Below are 20,588 nucleotides of genomic sequence, written 5' to 3' on the forward strand. Positions count from 1 at the left end.
ACAGGCTTTGACCCCAAGCAGTCCGACTCTAGACCCAAGCTCTGAACCACTGCCACATCCAGTGGGGGCATGCAAGGGACACTAGGTTCCCATGTGGACCACAGGGAGGGTGACATGGCCTGGGGACGGGGTGGAGGTGGCTGAGGGCCTGGCAAGAGTCCCGAGGGCCCAAGGGGCACGAGGAGAGAGAGGAGTGGGGAAGAGAGAAGAGAGTGTTCAGAAAGGAGGAAGGGACCCTGAGAAGTCAGGACAAGGGAGACAGAGGAAGCCCTCAGCATGGCCACAGAGAAGTCACCATAGACACCGACAGGTCAGCCATGGTGGGAGGGAAACCCCAAATGGGGGGAGGGGAGGGCTGGGCAAAGAGTGTGCGCCAGAGGTATAAGTCACTCCTGCCATGTCTGGCGGGGATGAAGAGAAAGCACGTGACCAGGTGGTGACCCAGGGGAGGTCAGCTTTAATGAAGATACTGGAGTATGCCAGGGGTGTGTGACAACTCAAGGGCACGGCCAGATGTGGGGAGAGCAGACAGACGGATATGGGGACATCAGGGGGACACTTGGGACTGGACAGAGTATCTTCTTGTCCCAGCCTGAGCCACCGCAGAGAGATGTAGGGGAGTCTGGAGCTCCTTGGCGGGGGCTTAGGACCTGCGTGGGGATGGGCCCCTCCGAGCCAAGGCCCAGCCAGCCCGGATGGGAGCTGAGGACGCTGGGACCTAGTCCTAAGAGGACTGGAGCCTGGAGATGGATCAGGAGGGGCCTTCCTGGGTGGGGCCGGGCCAGATGGGGCAGTCAAACCAGCCAGACAGGAAAGCAATCCCCGGGATGTGGAGGTGGCCTTGTCGATGAGAAGGTGGCCAGCAGAGGGCACATGCGTAGCAATTGTGCTGCTCTCTCAGGGCCCCCCAGGGAGGTCCTGGTGGGAGAGGCCTCAGCCTAGGGGTCTGGCTCAGAGGCCCTGTGGAGTTCGGAATGGCTAGGGCAGGACCCACTGCGAATCTTTCCTGACTCTCTTCAGACCTGGGGTGGCCCGGTGTCTGCCAACAGAGGCTCTCCTCAGGCCAGGCTCCAGCAGGCCCCCTCCTTGGGGACCTCTTTCCCTGCACCCTCTCCACCCTTCCCTGTTCCTCCGCCACACACACACACACACACACACACACACACAGGAAACCCAACACAAGGCTACCTCTGGATTATTTTATTCACATAGTTCGGCAAGATACAGGCTCTCCTGCCAGTGAGCTGGGCATGAGGCCTCCCTGGCCCGGTCCCGGTCAGTCAGCCACCTCCCGGCCCTCTGAGGGGTTAGTGCTAGTTATCTCACACACAAAACAAGAAGGAGGCAGGAATGGGGAAATGGGAGGGGGCGTTCCCTCTGCTCTGGGGCTTTAAACGACAGCAGCCTGAGCCCCCTCCATCCTGGCAGGGCCTGGAGCCCCTGTCTCTGAAAACCCCACACTGGGCAGCCGGACCCGGAATCCACCCTCTTCCTGGTCCCCACTCCCACTCCGGGCCTTGGGGCTTAGGGACACCCGGGGGAAGCGGAACTTGGGCGACTTCTCCCCACCAGGGGACTTGGGGGCTGCCTCGCCCTCCTGGCCCCGAGAGGCCTTAGACGGGGTGGCCAGGCCCACGCGGGGCAAGCGGACCCGGACTCTGCCTCGGCGCCCAGAGGCCCCTTCCCCACCACCCTCCTCCTCCTCCTCCTCAGGGCTAGGGGAGCTCTCCCCAGGGACTGCCTCGCTCTGGCTGAAGCCCACTCGTGGCAGCCTGAGCTTGGGGCTCTTGGCCTTCTCACCCTCCTCAACGCCCTCCTTGGCCCGAACCAGGCCAAATCGGGGCAGCCGCACCTTGAGCTTGTGTCCGGCCTCCCCGTCGCCCTCTGCCACCTGGTACTCAGCATGGCCGCCCACGGTGGGTGGGGAGATCTCCACGTCGGGTAGTGAGAGGTGGAAGGTGCGCTCGGCCCCTGGGGACTGGTCTCCAGGCCCCTCTTCCCCAGCCTCAGCTCTGGCCCCCAGTGTGGGCATCTTCAGCCTCAAGCCCCCCTCGCCTGTGGCTGCCTCACCCACCTGTGCCTCTCGGCCCAGCCCCACGTCCAGCTCAACCTGGGGCACAGCAGGCATCTTGAAGACGCCCTCACCTACCAACAGCTCGCCACCTGCCACCTGGGCTCCAGGCAGAGACAAAGTCACCTGAGGCACCTGGACCCTGTAGCCTGCTGCGCCCTCCGCTGACGGGGCTGCGCCCTTGACCTGTGGCCCAGCAGTGGTGCCCAGGCCGGCCTCCCCGAAGCCAGACAGCTCGACCTGGGGCAGGGAGATACCCAGGGGCATCCTCAGCACCCCCTCCTGGCCCTCAGTGCCTGCCGGCCTGGTCACGGACACTTGCGCGCCTGAGAGCCGTACCCCACTGACAGCTACCGCCCCCTCAGCCCTCCCTTCCTCCTGGGCCCCCAGGGTGACCAGCTCCACCTCAGGGATCTTAAGCTGCCCAGCCACAGACTCGGGCTTTTCTCCTGGACTGACACGCCCACCCTGGATTTCAGCTTCCTTCCCCCGAGCCAGCCCAAAGGAGGGCATCTTCAACTTGGGCATCTTCACCTTCCCATCCCAACCCCAGCCCTTGCCCTCCAACTCGGCCACCCCTGGCGCTAGTTCTCCCGCCTCGGCATCCCGGCCCCTGACCCCAAACTTGGGCAGGGCAAACCTCGGCCCCTTGACCTTGACGTCAGCCCCTGCCACCTCCACCTTGCCTGTGGGCAGACGGGCATCCAGGCTGAGCTGTGGGATGGACAGATCGAGGGCAGGCAGCAGGCCTGCCTCCCCTGCCCCCTTCACCTCAGCCTCAGTGCCCGCTCGGGCCTTGGGGAGTGAGATGGCGAACTTGGACACCTTCAGCTTGGTGGCTCGCCCAACCCCCTCAGCCTCTGCCTTGGCCACCTTGGGCCCCGAGAGTCCAAACTTGGGCAGGGAGAACTTGGAGGAGGGTTTGACTTTCATCTCCGTCACCTCGAGCCGCCCTTCCTCTACTTCCACAGTGGGCAGCTGTGGCGTGACGATTTCAACAGAGGGCATTCGGAAGGCCACTTCCCCGACCCCTGCGGCCACCCCAGGGCCCTCTGCCCGCTCCACCTTGCCCACTTCGGCTGCTGGGACCTGCCCATCCAGGCTGAGGGCCCTCGGCAGGTCTAGCTCCACGGAGGGCAGTGTGAGAGTGGGGACGCCCACACGAGCCTCGGGACCTACCTCTGGCTGCAGACAGGGCAGTGTCACCCGCTTCCCAGAGATCTCAGCCCCTGCCTCGCCTGCCTTGCCTCGCGATGGAGACTCTGCCCTCCCTAGCTTGGGCATGGTCATCTTGGGCATCTTGAAGCCAAATTCCATCCCCTCTGCCTGTTCGGCTTTTAGCTGCACCTCCGGAGCTTTGGGCAGCTTCACCTCGGGCGCCTTCGGAAGATGCACCTCTGGGACCTTGGGCACCTGCATTTCTGGCAGTCGCATCTCTGACACCTTTGGCAGCTGCACCTCCGGGAGGTGGACGTCGGGCACAGCCATCTCAGGCACCTTGGGGAGTTTTATCTCTGGCAGTTTCATCTCAGGGATCTTCATCTCGGGGAGCTTCATCTCAGGGACTTTCGGCAGCTGCACGTCGGGGAGCCGCACCTCGGGGACGGCCATCTCTGGCACCTTCGGGAGCTTCATCTCTGACACTTTGGGGAGTCCCACCTCTGGGAGCCGCACCTCTGGCACAGCCATCTCTGGCACCTTTGGGAGCTTCATCTCAGGGAGCTTCATCTCGGGGACTTTGGGGAGCTGCACGTCGGGGAGCCGCATCTCGGGCACGGCCATCTCTGGCACCTTCGGGAGCTTCATCTCGGGGAGCTTCATCTCGGGGACTTTGGGGAGCTGAACATCGGGGAGCCGCACCTCGGGGACAGCCATCTCTGGCACCTTCGGGAGCTTCATCTCAGGGAGCTTCATCTCGGGGACTTTGGGGAGCTGAACATCGGGGAGCCGCACCTCGGGGACGGCCATCTCTGGCACCTTCGGGAGCTTCATCTCGGGGAGCTTCATCTCGGGGACTTTGGGGAGCTGAACGTCTGGTAGCCGCACCTCTGGCACGGCCATCTCCGGCACCTTCGGGAGCTTCACCTCAGGCCCTTTGGGCACCTTGACCTCAGGGGCCGAGACCCCAAGGCCAAACGAGGGCATCTTGATGGTGGGCAGCTTCAGCTTGCTCTCGACAGCAGCTTCGGCAGCAGCTGGCCGGGGCTCCAGGAGCGAAAGCCCAAAGGTGGGCATCCGAAGTCTGGGTCCCTTCACCCTGGCCTCGGGGCTGCCCTTGGCTACCTTGGCCTCGGTGACTTCCTTGGCTCGAGTCCCAAATCGGGGGAAACTGAGGCGGGGCATCTTCAGGGCCACCTCAGGCGCCTCTCCTCGGGCCTCCACCTCCACACCTGGCAAGGCCAGGTCCACCCCTACGGCAGGCGCCGCCACATCCAGGGTGGGCACCGTCACGGCCACAGCCCCTTCCCGGGTCTCCAGGCAGGGAAGTGTGGGCAGAGTGGGGAGCGATGGCAAGGTGGGCAGCTCCACTTGGGGGACCTGGATCCCTAGGGCCACGGGCTCCACAGCAGGGGCAGCGGGGGCTCCTAGTCCAAGGCTTGGCAGGTGGAGGGCTACCTCTCCCAGCCCCTTGGGGGCTGAGACCTGGGGGACACCCACCTCGGCGCCTGGCAGCCGGGGCCCAACCAGCTCCACCTGGGGGGCTGTGAAACGGGCTCCTGCTGCCACCTCAGCCTCCACTTTGGCTTTCCTTGGGGGAGGAGCAGCAGCGGCCAGCCGGGCTGCCTGGGCCTCTTCTGCCACTTCTCGGACGCGCAGCCGAGGCAGCTGGAGGCGCCGGCGGGCTGGGGCAGCTGGGATGGGACCCTTGGGAGCCTCGGCTTTGAGGCCCCGACGCAGACGGGAGAACTTGGGAAAGGAGAATTCGACGTCAACAGGGGCCAGGTCTGCAGGGGCCCCCAGGGCCCCGGGCATCACCATCTTCTTCTTCTTCACAGGGGACAGACTCTGGATGTTCTGGGGAGAGAGGAGAGATGCGGGAGGCGGTGGGACAGTGGGAGGCTCGGGGAAGACGGGGGAACCCCATCTGGCATTGCACCAGGCTGGGGATGTGTTGGATGAAACATCTTGTCCCCAAAACACCAGCCCCACTTCCTTCCTGTCATTTCACAATTACTGCCCCCGTAAGGCACAGACATTCATTTAGCAGCTGACAATGAGTCAACAGGAGTGTAGGAACTGGGACCCAAGACTGCCAGGTCCTCATCCAGGATTTTCCCCAATACCTTCATTCTAGAGATGGAGAAACTGAGGCCCAGAAAGGGAAAGAAGCTGGTCCAGGGTCACTCAGCAGTAAGTGAGCAGCACTCAGGCTCGAACCTGGCCTTGCTGGTTTGGAGTCCCCTGGTTCAGGACTACTGGCAAGCCTAGAGCTAATAGCTCTCCAAAGTGGGTAAAGGCCCTGGTCTGAGATAGGTGGGTCCCCCTCCCCAGGGAGGAGTTTAAGGGTAGAGAACAGAAGGCGGAGGGTGGAATTAGCGTTGGGTTAGTGATAAGACAGCCCATGGTGCGGAAGGGCTCAGGGCGCAGAGACTGGATCGCTGGGGCAGTCCAGAGCCGGCGCTGGGCTAAGCACGCGTACCAGCTTGGCCACCTTGGCCCGTGGGCCCTTGATCTCGTAGCCGGCCACGGTGCCAGGCCGCAGCGCCAGGTCCCCGGTGGGCACAGTGCGCTTCAGGCAGAAGGAGACCTTGTAAGGCTCGGCACATTGCAGCAGACGTAGTGCGTCCTCGTACTTGAAGTTCTCAAAGAATACACGGGCGCTCAGCAGCTGGTCTCCTGCAGACAAGGTGGAGGTGGGCAGGGCGTGGGCATCTGCTGGCTCCATCTAGGCCTGGTTCCACCCACTTCCCTGGAGCGACCTCAGCGAGGATGGCGGGCCCCAAACCTTGGCCCCGCCTATCCTTCCCGCCCCCACCCCCAGTACAGACTTGAGAAGGGAAGTCTTCCCAGTTTGAGATCCAGACAGGCTACGGTGAAGCCCCGCCCCATGGCCTTAGCCCCGCCCCTGCCGAACAAATCCCTGCCCATCCAAGCCACGCCCATTGCCTTTCCACTTCCCTCCCCCATTCTCACACTTTATTTTAAATTATAAAGATTTTATTTATTTATTTGAGAGAGAGACAGAGATAGCGACAGAGAGAACAAGCAGGGAGGAGAAGGAAAAACAGGCTCTCCGTTGGGCAGGGAGCCCCACGTGGGCCTCGATCCGAGGACGCTGGGATCATGACCTGAGTGGAAGACAGACACCCCCCCCCCCACAAGACGACTGAGCCACCCAAGTACCCTCTCCATTCTCACATTTTATTTTATTTTTTAAAGATTGTGTTCATTCCCACATTTTAAGACACTGACTTTGTTTCCTTTACTGAGAGGACAGAATCAGAACTTCCAGAAACTTCCACGCCATTACTCACCCCCCAGTTCCTGTGGCTCTTCACTCCACTCTCCACCTATTTCTAAGGATGAACAGTCCCCACTTCCAAATCAGGTTAGCCTTTCCACCACCTTCTCAGGGACATCCTCCAGCAGTTCTCCCCTCTCTCCCCACATCACCAATTTGTCCCTTTCTTCTATGTTATCCCCATCTGCATACAACATACCATTATTTGCCCCATAGGAAAAGTTGTCTTGACCTCACTCCTGGAGCTCCTGCTCCATTTATCTGTACATCTTAATGGCAAATGCACTGAGTCTTCTAGCTGCATCACTTCCACGTCTCCAATCACACTTCTGACACCCATTTCCAGAACCTTGAATGGCCCCTCTCAAGGTCCCATACGTCTGTATAGCTAAGTCCGGTGATCAAGTCCCAGACTTCATTTGAGGGGACCTCACAGCCTTCGGCCTAACATGACTCACTCTCCTCCATCCATCTGTCTGGCTTGGGTTCCAGGGTAAGACACACCCTCTAGAACCTCCTGGAGGTTTCTTCTCAGCCTCCCCATATCCTGGATCTCTTAATGGCACACTGTTTCAGAGCTCAGGCCTTGGGCCCTTTCTCATCTCTATCTCCATGCTCACCCAGATTAGGAGTTTAAAGACCATAAATGGGCTGACAACTCCCAAGTCTATTTCTCCAGTCCAGCACTCTCCCCTCCATTCTAGACTCATATATCCATATATCCACTTACCCCTCCACAGCTTCACCTTGACATCCAACAGATATCCTTCACTTGACAGATCCAAACTATTCTCCTGGTCTTACTCCAAACAAGCTCCAGCCCCAGTGTTGCCCATTTGTGCAACTAGCAACTCCACCCTCAGGTCAAGAATCCCTGGAAACATCTTTGATGATTCTCTTTTCATTGCACCCCATATCCAGTCCTGAAGGCTATTCCTTTAAAATATATCCAGAATCCAAACCTTTCTCTTCATGTCCATTAATACTGTTTTGTCTCTGAGCATCACCATGTCTTACCTGGATAATCAGAGTAGCCTGTGTGTGTGTGTGTGTGTGTGTGTGTGTACTTATTTATTTATTTAAAGTTATCTTGGGGCACCTGGGTGGCTCACTTGGTTAAGCATCTGCTTTTGGCTCAGGTCATGATCCCAGGATCCTGGGATTGAGTCCCGAATCAGGCACCCTAATCAGTGGGGAATCTGCTTCTCCCTCTTCCTCTGCTCCTCCCCCCACCCCTGCTAGTTCTCACTCTCTCAAATAAATTTTAAAAAACAAAACAAAACAAAACACAGTCTTAGTGTGCCTGGGTGGCTCAGATGGTTAAGCAGCTGCCTTTGGCTCGGGTCATAATCCCAGGGTCCTGGGATTGAGCCCTATATCCAGCTCCCTGCTCAGCGGGGACTCTGCTTCTCCCTCTCCCTCTGCCTGCTGCTGCTCCTGCCTGTGCTTTCTCTTCTGTGTCAAATAAATAAAAATCTTAAAAAAATAAAAATAAAAACTTTTTAAAGAGTTTATTTATTTGAGAGAGAGAGAGAGAGTACATGCACAAGCAGGGAGTTCTGTGCTGTCCAACACAGCCAATTCATGTTCCCACCCACAACCCTCCCAGATAAAAAGGCAAAATCCTCACCATGGCCTATGAAGCCCTCTGAAAACCAGATGGCCACACAGCTCACTCCCTTCCCTCCACCAGGCCTTTCCTCCCTTCCTGGCTCACCCTATTTAAAAATACAACTGTCCTACAGGCACCCACAGCACACAATGCCTTCTAGTTTACTATGTATTTTACATATTTTGGTCAAATATATCTCTCCTTTCTAGAAAGTAAGCATAAGTGCAGAGAGTGTTGTCTGTTTTGTTCACTGTAGCAGCCCAAGCACCTAGAGTCATATCTGGAAATAGAAGGCACTTAGTAAATAGTTGTTGCATGAATAAATCATATCGGCCTCATCCATGTCACTTAAAATATCCCTTACTTACTAAGACTCCCTCCAAGTTAACTCCACCTCTTTTCTCCAGGCCCAACAACAAAAATAATAACTAGTGCTTACACGGTGCTTACTGTGTGCCACTTAGCTATGTGCTAAGCATTTTCAACTAATGACTCATTTGATCCACGTAATAACCGTGCGAGGTGAGTACTAGAATTATTCCCATTTTCGAGATGGAAAACCCAAGGCACAGAAGATCACAAGCTAGTAAACTGCAGATCTCGAAGTCAAACCGACACTATGAGCCTCCAGAGCCCGCTCTGAGCCACTGCAAGGCGGACACACGAAGCCCCGCCCCAAGCCACTCTCCCCGCCTCCTGGGAGCAGGCCACGCCCGGGACCCGGGGCGCACTCCTAACCCGGCCGCCTCGGAAAGGGCCCGCCCCACGCTCCCGGCCCGCCCACCTTCCTGCAGGCTAAGGCTCCTGGCCGCCGGCGAGTCCTCCCGAAGCTCGCGGACGAAGATTCCCTCTTTGCCGCCGCCTGCCACGTTGATGCCGCTGACCCCGGTCTGCGCCTCGGTCTCCACGATGATCTCCACCAACTCCGCCCGCCTCAGCTCCTGCGGAGGGCAGCGAGGGGTCGCCATGGGGCGCTGGGGCCGGACCTCGCCCAGAGTCCGGCATCGCGCTTAAAAGCGGCTCTTAAAAGCGTCCTCCAGTTACACGACCCTGAGCGCGGCTCAGGCCGGCCGTGCGGGCCCACCCACTCCGACATCTTCCCTTTAAGGAAGCGCGAGGGCCGCCTGCTCTCTCGCACCTGCGGCAAGGCTCAACGGCTCGGTCCACTGCTGCCGGCCGGAGCCCTGGGGCCGGGGTCGAAGGAGCGGGGTTATAGAGGAGAAGCGGAGTAGGGAGGCCGGGGGCGGGGGGGGGGGGGCGGGAGGTGTGAGAGAGCGGAGGGCCCGATAGGGCGGGCCTGTGTCCTCGGGGGCGGGACCAGTTCGGGGGCGGGGCTAGGGGTTGGGCTTGTGAACAGACCGCTCGCGCAGGTAGAGCTCAGGCCACAGAGGAGGGGCCAAAAATCTGAGAGGGGTGTGGCAAGAGAGTAATACACGAAGGTAAGGCGGGGATCCATAGTCGAAGGGTGGGATTGAGGTATGGAAAAAGGCTTTAAAAACAGCCCAGCAAGGGGTGGGGTGAGGATGGGCTCCCGAGGAAAGGGCTGGATCTTTAAGTGGTGCAGGATGAAGGGGGAGGGTGAGACTGGGCTCTTCTGAGCCTTGAACGCGTGTAAGACTATGCCCTGTTGTGGACTCTGTGACCCCAAGACCTGCATAACGCCTTTGGGAGAGGGAATCCAGTGAAGAAGGGCGCGTGGGTGATGAGTGGTGGACCAGCAGACGTGGCATTCCTGGCATTCACTGTAAATGGTGCTGTCCTGGCCCAGGCCCAGCAGCGCCCGTCGGGATTCACATCCGGGATTTAGAAAAGGCGCTGAGCGACCCCAGTTCCACAACGGTCTAGGAACTCTATCTGCTGTGTGTTTCTGGGGGAGAACTTTGCCCTCTCTGGGCCCATGGGTGACATGGGTTTACGGAAGGAGTCCCTGTGAGCTGAGACCTGAAGCAACAGGGATCCGAGGATGCTTTAATGGGCGGGGCATCGGGACTGGGTAGATTGGAGTTGAGCCCAGGGCTTGGAGAGGGTTAGGACAGCAGGTCGAGGCTGGCAGTGGCCCTGGGACTAGAGGGCTGGGAGAAGCATGTTGAGAGGAGGTGAGAAGAGTTGTAGAGGCAGCTGGGAACAGCAGGAACATGGCCACCTCCCCAAGGCCCTGGGCTAAGCATTTTATGTACAGCATCTCATTTCATCCTCCCCACAGCACGGACAGACACAAAGGTAAAGAGAAGCAGAGTGATTTGCCTAATGCCACACAGCAAAGTTAAGCAGCTGGGCTTAAACCCCTGTCTGTGACCTCAGAGCCCATAGGCCATCCTGGAGGCAGTGACCTCCTTGGCTTCCCCCCCCCCGCCCCCCCGCCTGCCACCCCTCAGCCTCAGCTTGGCTCCGGGAAAAGTAGACCCGCTCTGTGCGTAGCATCCTGTAGGAAGCGGTCAATGCGGATCCTCTAGCGCCATAACAGTGACTGTTGTCCCATTTCACCAATGGGAAAACAGGGCTTGAGAGGTCAGGTCCCCTGTTTGGAGCTGCACAACCAAAGTGGGGGGTTGGCATTTAAGCCCAGGGGCTCAAAGCTCATATATTTAACCCCCATACCAGCCTGCCTCTTCCAACAAAAAGTTTCTGCCCAATTTTCTTCAGCTCGTTATTAATATAACTCCGTTATGCCCCCAATGAATTCGCTGCTTGGACTCTCAGTTTGTACCAGGCACTGTGCTAAGCGCTTTCCATATGTTCAAATTCTTTTCCTCCTGGTGACCTATAAAATAGGCACTGTCACTAGTTCTATTTCACGGATGGGGAGACTGAGGCACAGAGAAACCAGGGAGTGTCTTCTTGCTGCCTCAGTCTGTGCCCCCTACCTGCCACCCGCCCCCAGGTTCCCCTTGCAGGGCATGTGGGTGCTCACCTCAGCGCTCCGGCTCCTGGCCTCCATGGCACAGCTGGGAGTCACCCGAGCCCCAGGCTCCTGCTTCCTCTCTCCCTTCTGCTGCAGAACCAGCTTTAGCTCTGCATGGAGCAGCTGCCTCTGAGCCTGTGGGGGACAGGGAGGGAGGCTTGAGGTCAGGAGAGTGGCGAGGAGGAGGCCAGGTGTGGAGGGAGAGGCCAAGACGGGTATCAGAACAGGAGAAGGGCCCCCCACCCCTTCCTCTCACCGCTGCCTGGGCACAGGCACCCCCGCCTAACAGGAGCCCAGCCTGGGGTGTAGCGCAGGCACAGTCGTCTGCGGGGCTCACGCCCTTCCTCTGGGGTCTTGCTACCTGTCAGGAAGAGACCAGGGCATGAGGCTCCAAGCAGGCCGGGGATGGATTGGGGTGGGGGGGGGGGACATGTGGCACCGGCCAATGCTCACCTCAGGGTCACGGCCAGCTCCTTGGGCCTCCTGGGTCCGGGGCTCTGAGAGGAAGAACATGAGCATTACCATCAGCTAACCCCCCCATTGCTTCCTGAGTGCCGGATGCTTCCTGCACTCTGTCAGGATCCCATCCCCACAGTGCAGGGGCAGGGGGTGGTGGGAACTGAGGCCTAGAAGACCTTTATTGGCCAACAAACAGTAAAGTAAAGCCAGAGCTGACTTCTAGGACTGCCTGAGAGTAGAGCCCCTGCGCCAACCACCTGGGTCGACCGAGAGAGCCAAATTCACTATAAAACAATCCTAATCACTCCCCTGTCCTCCCTGTGGGCCAATCGCCTCACCTCTCTGGGCCTCAGCTTCCTCATCTGTTAAATGGGGAGAAGAAGAGCACCTACTACATCAAAGAAGCGGGTAAATACAAAATGCTGGGTACATGGAGGGGCTTCAGAAGCCCTATTATTATTACTGAGCACTTCCTGTGGTCCTGATCTTGTGACAAATGTCCCACAGGGGTCATTCATTGCCCCTAAACCTCAGAACACTCTTGTGAGGTCAAGAGAGTTTTCGAGCCCATTACAGAGAAGACACCTGAGGCTGGGAGAAGGGCAACCACAAATGGTCATAAGTGGCTGAGCCAGGATTTGAACTTATCTGAGAGTTCCAGACTCTTCTACAGATGATGGTAACTAATGGGTACTGAGCAGTTATTTGTCGGTCCTGTGCTCCGCCCCCTCCCTGCAGAAAACCCACAGCTCCTCAGAGAGGCCAAGAATCTTGCATAAAGTCACACAGCCCAGTGAGAAGGAGGCAGAACTGGGATTCCCATGCCTCCTCCCCAACAGGCCTTTCTGGGGAAAAGGGCATGGATACTGTCTCTCCACACCCCCTCCCCAGGCCGACTCTGGCCTTGTCCTCCCAGCCCCCACCTGGCATGCCAACCCGCCAACCCCCACTCTACCGGGAAAGGTCAGGCCTCACGCGGCACATTCCCTCAAACAATGGCCCATCTGCTGTGCGCAGTCACATTCCGCCCCTGCCCACCCACCCCCAGCCGCACAATGGCCCTTCATAGCCCACCACTGGCCAGGATAGAGGACACAGGGACCCCTCAATGGTCCAGCTGTACCCACTCCACTGGCAGGGACCCCACAGTAGCAGAGGGCTTCTCTCTGGCCCTCCTAGGAGTCCTGGTCTCTGTGGCCTTCCTCAGCCTCCCCTCTGAGACCTCAGCCACTCTAGGTCCCACATCTGTGGCATTTCCTACAGACTAGCCCCAGTGCAGACCCCCCTAGGTCTCTGAATCACCCTGAATATGGTGGTTGTTTTAGGATTGGAAACTGAGGCTGAGAGAGGGGAAGTGACCTATCCAGGGTCACACAGCCAAGCCCCTGCCCTTGACCCCAACTCTGGACCTGAACTTTCATTGGTGGCTCTGAGCACTGGAGAAGCCCCAAGCAGCAGAAGAACTGGGACAGGGGCTGGGCTGGGAAGGAAGGTGGGGATTGAGGGTGCCCCAAACAGGCATTTTTAAAGGTAACTCCTCGGCCAACCGTGGGCTGGGCAGGCACTTTATAGCTGTGGCCTTGGTACCCCATTTTACTGATGAATAAATGAGGGTTAAGACACCACAGTGGCAGGGGCGCCTGGGTGGCTCAATGGGTTAAAGCCTCTGCCTTCGGCTCAGGTCATGATCTCAGGGTCCTGGGATCTAGTCCCACATCGGGCTGTCTGCTCAGCGGGGAGCCTGCTTCTTCCTCTCTCTCTTTCTGCCTGTCTCTCTGCCTACTTGTGATCTCTGTCAAATAAATAAATAAAATCTTTAAAAAAGAAAAAAAAAGACACCACAGTGGCAGAGTCGGGACTTGAACCCCAGGTCTGAAAAACTGAGTCCCTGACACCTCATAGCATCCTGAGCGGGAGGTGGGAGAGCCTGATACTTGTAGGAGGTAGTGGAGATGGAAAGGAGGCTCTCCTGGCCTGCCAGCTCCCCGTCTCAGGCCAGGGCAGCAAGGGTCACACCCAAAGGCTGGCACAGGAAACTTAGCTAGGGCGGGAGCAAGAGAGAGTGCCCTCCTCCCGCCTCCCTGCCCAGCCCAGGTTATATTTAGCCCATCTGTGCCCTTCCTGAGCCATATACCCAGCTCCTGGGGTGGGGTAGGGGTGGCTTCGGAAGGAAGCCCCCATACACACACCCCGGGCACTCTCTGTTCCCAGCTCTGCCCATCCCATTAGGTGGGGCAGATGGGAGAAGGACAAGTGGGGGAAGGTTCCTGGTGGTCCCTGACTGTATTAGGGGAAGATCTTCTAAAGGGGTTCCCCTGGTGACTGAAGGTCAGGCAGGACCCTCCAGATGCCCACAGCTATTCTTGAGTGGATCCTGTGGCCCTGCCCTGGTACATTCCTCAGCTTCCAGAATTCTCCGAGTCCCCATTTCTTGAGCATTTATGATGCACAAAGATCCTTGCCCACCTTGGCTCATTACATCCTCAAAATACCTCCCTGAAGAAGGTGTGACCTAGAGTCCCATTTAAGATGTCACTGGTTTCCCTCAGAGCAGGCTGGGGGGAGGGCCTGTCATTTGGGCCCTGGGCCCTTCAGCTGAGCGGGGCCTGCTGAGGGATCCCCCAATTGGCACCCTCTTCTCCCCATGGCTGGTGCCAACCCCATATGAGAACGCTTCCCATCCAGAGCCTCAGCTTCCCCAATCACCAATGATGGGGTGCCCTCAGCAGTTAACGGGAGTTAACCTGACTTGTCTGGGCCCCTGGACATTCTGTTCTGACAGTGGCCTAGCAGCAGCCTCAATCCGTCCCTGCTCCAGCACATCTCAGGTCTGAACACCTGGGCGAGGTATTTCACCTTTCAGGGACTCGATTTCATCTGTGAAACGAAGCCTGTATACAGTAAGCACTCAAGTAATGTACACTGGAGGGTGGGCTGTGCATCCCACAATGTCTCATATCCAGCTCTTGCTCATCAGACTTTCTCTCTCACCCAAGGGGAACTCTGGGTGAGCGACAACATCCAGCTCAGGCACTGGCCTCCTACCACCAAGATCCCCAACACCCTATTCCAAGCACCAAAAAGCCGGCCCCAGCCTAGGCATCCAGCCCTAGCTCTCCGGAAGCAGCAACTCATCTACTCTCCCACCAGCCCTGTGAAGAGGCCTCCATCAGCCCATTTCACAGGTGGGAAAGCAGAGGGACAAAGGGTACAGCATCATTCCCAAGACCGCATAGCCAGAAAGAGAGGAATCTTGGGATTTGAACCCAGGGTCTGGCTCCAAAGTCTGTGCCTTTATCTCCTATACCATACTACCTCTGAAGCCCCCCAGGTGTCCTCCCAGCACCTCCCAGCGCCTCCCAGCACCCTAGGTCTCATTCCCACAGCTTCTCCGCCATTGCAAAGGATGGGGTAAGACCGGCTGATCTCTTACCACTGGGCCTCCAGACACCTCGAGAGCTCCCGGTCTGTCTGCTCAGCCTCAGCCCCAGGCTGGGGGGGAAAAGGAATGGGGAGGGGGAAAGGGGGGGGGAGACCCCCAGCCATTGGCTGCTGAGGCATGACATCACCAGGGAGTGGGTGGTGGGGAAACAAACATCCCCCCTCTCCCAGCTACATGCACCAGGAAGGGGGTGGGGAGCCTAGGCTGGCCGAGGACAGAGACGGCAGCTGCCCTGGCCTGGGCTGAGACCTCTGCCGGAGCCTCTGTTCCAGAGACCTGCACGTCGCTGCCGCCACTTGGAGGCTGACCACCCGACTAGCATTATGTTCTGGTTCCAGACCCAGGCACGGTCCTGCTGGTTGCTGGGGCCCCTAAAATAAAGTCCTACCGCTCCCTCTTTCAGTCCATTTGGATTCAAGTCCTAGCCTAGTCACTTGCCGGCTGCCTGATGGCATCTTCCTGGGCCTCTTCTTCTTCATCTCTAAAACAAGGATAATAAAAATGCCCACCTCATGGGGTTGCTGCAAAGATGACAGGAGTTAAAAGAGGCTAAGAGCCTGGCATCGAGCGAGCGCCACTTCTAAGAATTTTGCATTATTATTCACAAATTAGGGGTCTGGCTAGACTTGTCGCTGGGGGGGGGGCGAATCTTTATGCCTGAGTGAGACTGGGCACAGAGGAGCCCCACTTCTCTGTTTCATGGAGTTTACATGTTGGGGGTACATCTGTCGTGGGCTAAGTACTATACTACTGGACACCCTGAGCTCTGCTCCCAGGATCCAGGGTTCAAGGTGAGCACATTATGCCCAGTATTTAACTACCCAGCCAGGAAGTGGTAGAGCTGAGGTTCAACCCTACTTCTGCAGGGCCCCAGAGACCCTGCAACTCTCTTCTGTCCTCTTCATATAACAGACAAGGAGGCTCAGAGACAGTGACACCCAGAGTCGCCTGCAGCAAGTCACTGGTAGCAACAGGCTTTGAACCCAGACCTGCCCAAGTCCCAAACCAAGGCCACCAGGCCTCACGCTGATCCCCTGACCCCCAACCCCAGCCTGCCCTGACTCACCAGACCCCGGGGGGCGGCAAAAGGAGCACAAGTACCCCCACATGCCCTTCGCGCCCACCCAGCCGCTGGCTCCGATGCTCCCGGCTCTCTGAGCCCCGGCCTGGGGCCAGGGCTGGGATGAAACCGGGGATTACCCCCAAAGCACGAGTCAGCAGCTTCTGTCCCATTGTCCAGCCAGACACGGCCACCAGGCCTTCACCTCAGTTGTCAACCTTGCCCCTCACACCAGCCCCCCAGCCCCTCTGGGGACCTGTACCCCACCCCGCACCGAGAGCTTGAGGCCTACTCCCGAGGGCACAGGGACCAGGCGCAGGCTGGCAGGATCCCAGAATGCTAGGGGCCTCCCCCCTTCTCTCCAAAATGCCCCCTGCCCACTCTCAGCCGCCAGGGAAGGCAGGAATGTGCTGAGCTCTGGGAAATGCCTTCCAGGCCTGGCAGCCACCAAGAGTTGGGGTGTGGTCAGGACCCTGCCAGAACCCTTCTCTTGGGAAGGGTGCAAGGAACAGTGTGATCAGAGCGGCCGACGCGCCTGAGGAGACCCTCACCCCAGCGCACTCTCTCTCTCTCATTGATCCATTCAACCATTCATGTGTTCGTTTATTCACTCAACGAACACAAGCCCTTGGCAGCAGCCTCTTCGCCAGGCACTTTGCCGGGCACTGGGGACACTGACAGACCTAAATTTACCCTGGGGGTCAGGCTCAGGGAAGGATTTCTGGAAGACATGACATGTGAAGTCAAACTGATTGGTTGAGAAGGAGGGATCCAGGTTGAAAAAACAATGTGTAGGAAGGGGCTCCCAGGGAGAGGGGCAAATGCAGGCAAAGTACCAGAGGGGAGAAAAGCAATGGTCTTTATCCAAGGTCAGCAGTCTGTGAGCACCTGGCCTGGCGTCCAACCCTATGCTGGATGGTGCCGAGGACACAGTGTGACTTGGACAGCCTGGGCCTGTTTTTGCGGAGCTCATAGTCTAACAGGGAGACAGACCCAGAATGGTGACGATTGTGATGAGAGAGTCGTGGGCAGAAACGCCCGGGCCTTGATGGGGGAGCCCAGGAAAGGTGCCTTCTCCAGCCTTGCAAGGGAGGTCAGGGAAGGCTTCCTGGAGGAGGAGACATGTGAACTGAGACTTGGATGACCCACAGGAACCAGGCAAGAGAAGGTGGAGAACAGTTTTACGGGTAGAGGGAATAGCCTGTGCGCAGGACCTGAATCCAGAGAGAGCTCAGCACATGTGAAATTTCTAGAAGTTGAGAGCTGAGTCCTCATTCGTGGCTGTGTCCCCAGGGCCAAACATGTGCCTTCCTTATATCTCCTCCTATTTTATACATTTATTCAGCAGCTATTTGCAGACACCTCTTCTGTATCCATCCCTGGGCTATATCACGGTAGTGACCATGACTGTGGCCTCACAAGGCTCACAGCTTGGGCGGAGGGGGTATGGGGGCAGGCATTCAAGAAGTGCTCAGTGAAATGAGTATATAATTCACACTGACCTAAGGAGTATGAGGGACAGATCTAGGTCTGCAAGAGGAGCCTGGCACTCTGGGACTATCAGAAAGGGCAGGGAGGGCTTCCTGGAGGAAGTGGCATTTGAGCCAGCACCTGAAAGATACATAGGTATTCATGCAAGACTGCTGAGCAGGTGGTGGATCAATGAGTGGGTTTCAGGGAGAGGGAACAGCCTGTGACAGGGGCCCCTTTGAGAAATTGGTGAATGTGAAGGAGGGAGGGGAAGCTGAGGGGAGGCCCATGTTCGGCAGCGCCTGTGAGGAGGAGCTGACACTTAGAACTTCGTTCTAAGGGCCTTGCTTGCCTTGTGCCTTCAGGAGGGGCAGAGTCTGTGGAGTTTTAAGTAGTCGAGGTTAGAAAGTCTGACTACAGGCCAAGCTAGAGTTGGGAAGAAAATCTACCTCTCTGCTCGGGGTCAGCCAGACAAGGGTGGCTGGTACAGCGCTCTTCTGTCTCTCTCTGTGTCTCAGAGCACAGGAACCCTTCAACGTGGGCCCTGAGACTGGGAGCAATCATTCAGCCTTTTGCCCTGTTGGCTGTGTTTTGTGGTCACCCTTCAGTGGGTAAAGGAAGCTTCTTTGTCATGAAGGGCGTGTCTGTCTGTGTGCCTCTCTACCACTCTGTTCCTCTCTCTGTCCTCATTCCTTGTCTCTGTCTCTCTCTTTCTCTGTTGCTCTGCGTTCTCTCTCTTTCCCTCCCCCAAGGGAGTGTGGCCATGGGAAGTTGAGTTTAGGGGGTGGCACCAGTATCCCGGTTCCGGCCAAGGTCACCTCAGTAAACACAGGACATCCTGTGGGACCGGGAAAAGAGGTCGAAGCTTATCTTCAGGGACAACCATCTCCCACCCACTAGGAGCCAAGTGGCAGCCGGGTCCCCAGCAGAGGAGCTGATCTCTCCATTCCTCCCTCCCATCCTCTCTACCTCCTCCAGCCTCCTACCCTCCCTACCAAGCTCCAATCCCACTGGCCCAGCAATCCGGATGCTTTCTCCTTGTTCTCCCTCCCCCAGCCTCTTGCACCCCCTGTGCCCCTCTCTGGCTTTAGCATCAACCCCAGACCTGCTTGTCCCCCCAGTCACCATCCCAGGGCAGCCCCACAGTCTCCCCCCACCCCAGTTCCCTGGTTAGAACCCTGGGCCTCATCCTAGGCCCCTGCCCCATTGAGTCTCATCAATTCCAGAACCTGTCCTCCTGGCTTGCTAAGTGCCTCTCCCGGTCCTCCCAACCACCCTGCCAGGGGTGTGATGTCCCTTCCCAGCCTCCCCTCGAGGCTCCCAGCCTTCAGTCTCATCTCTGAGCCACCACATCCAGGTGGCAGCCAGAGGGATCCCTGCACTTCCTGACTCCCTCATGCCTTAGCAGTGAAGCCCCTCACCCAGGGCCCCTTGTGCACTGGCCCCCTGCAGACCCCTCCAGCCCCATGATTTGCCTCACAGCTCATCCCTCTTTCCAGCCAAACCCAGAGCTTCCAGATCCCTGAAAATGTTGTAGGGTCCCTCCCATCCTAGCCCTTCCTTGTGCTCTTCCCTCTGCCTGGGACAGCCCCCTCCCCGGAAACACAGCCCTTGGAGGTGGGCACTGTTGCTGTTCCACTTTACAGATGAGCTCCCAAGGCCCAGAGAGGTGAAGTGCCTCTCTGGGGTCACACAGCTGCAGAAAGGCAAAGCAAAGTTTCAAAGGCATGTGGTCTGGCTTTCAAGCATCACGTCTGCTCAAAGTCTCATTGGGTCAATAATCATTGCCTAAGCGTCATCGGATTTCCGCGGCCGGCATCGTCAGTGCTCCATAAGGGTTCACTCAGTGTGTGAATGGGCCAGGGGTGGAAGGCGAGGCTTGGAAGGGGCAGAGTTCAGATCTCAGAGGACTGAGATAAATTTGGAGGGTCTGGAGCAGAGGACAGACATGGTTTGTCTTGTTGTTCCTCATAAATCTTTGCTGAATGAGAGAAGGAATGAAGGGAAGGAGGGAAGGAGGAGGACAGCTCTCCCAGGTGTCCAAGGGGAGAGGATGTGTGTGTCATGGGAGGGGGTCCCCGTGAATGTCCCTGGAGGGGAGCCAGCCTGGGGAGTGTCCTGGTAGGAGCACACAGAGGCTCTGTGAAAAACCAGTGCCAGGGCTGGTGGCTCAGCTAGGAATGGTGTGGGCCCTGGAATCTGCTGGCTGAGGACCTGTGGCCTCTTGGGGTTGAGCCTGAGGGCGGAGGGGCACACTTGAGCCAGGGAGCCTGCACAATCATCTGGGCTCAGACAAGGGGAGAGTGGGGTAGGCCCTCAGGCTTGAGCTGCTCCTAAACCTGAGGGTACCAGAGGGAAGGGACTAGTACTGATCTAGCCCATATGGTGCTTTTATGCAAAAGGCCTGCCCCTTCCCCAAGGCACTTGACCTCCATCTGCTGGGAAACTGTTGTAGTAAATATGTAAATGAATGGTGCCTGAAACATGCATGGTAGCCCCTTAAATATGGAGTTTATGTTTAGTGCACAACCTGTGCAACTGTCTGCAGAGGCTCTGGGGAGAAGGGGGCATCGCTGGCCAAGCAGGCACGGGGGCAGATGGGAGCATCGTTGACAGATGGGTAGGCTGTCTGCACCAGCATGTATCACAGATTATCCCCCAACTTGGCACACAGAGACATTAGAAACAGGCTCCCAGAGTGTTGTAAACAGAGCGCACTGCTGACCCCACACTGGGGTACTCCTTGACCACTGGACAGACCTCAAGGGAACCTAAGGCAGTGGCATCTCAGACCCTCAGACTGAGCACCAGAGGGCATTGCTGAGCCCAACACCCGAACTCCCAAGGTCTGGGTCCGGGTCAAAACCGAGTCTGAGTCCCACTGCCCGGGAGTTGAAGTCACCAGGTGTTGGAGTCAGGCACCCGGAAGACCCTCAGCCACCGCCCCAGCTCGCTTCGGGCCATTTCCACTCCGCCTCCGTGGGCCGCCTCAGCCACTTCCAGAAATGGGCACGACTTCCTCTCCTCCTCCAGGAAGCTCCACTCTGCCCGCCCCTTCCCGGCCCAAGGGGCCGCCGAAGCTGCCCGCCTCCCCCAGTTCCACCCCAGCT

At 57.9% G+C, this 20,588-nt stretch overlaps 1 protein-coding gene across 1 annotated transcript; it reads right to left on the reverse strand.

Moving 5' to 3' along the window:
• Positions 1-1,192: 1,192 nt before the first annotated feature.
• Positions 1,193-16,057, reverse strand: PRX (periaxin; the record flags this gene model as incomplete). The annotated part of the gene is made up of 7 exons (XM_080828941.1): positions 1,193-5,086; positions 5,712-5,908; positions 8,930-9,086; positions 11,057-11,182; positions 11,304-11,408; positions 11,501-11,544; positions 16,015-16,057. 7 exons carry the CDS (start codon positions 16,055-16,057, stop codon positions 1,391-1,393), a joined length of 4,368 nt encoding a protein of 1,455 aa, XP_080685067.1. The 3' UTR covers positions 1,193-1,390.
• Between the last annotated feature and the right edge of the window lie 4,531 nt (positions 16,058-20,588).

The sequence above is a fragment of the Martes martes genome (genome assembly GCF_963455335.1).
Source record: "Martes martes genome assembly, chromosome: 17".
In the NCBI taxonomy this organism is placed as follows: domain Eukaryota; kingdom Metazoa; phylum Chordata; class Mammalia; order Carnivora; family Mustelidae; genus Martes; species Martes martes.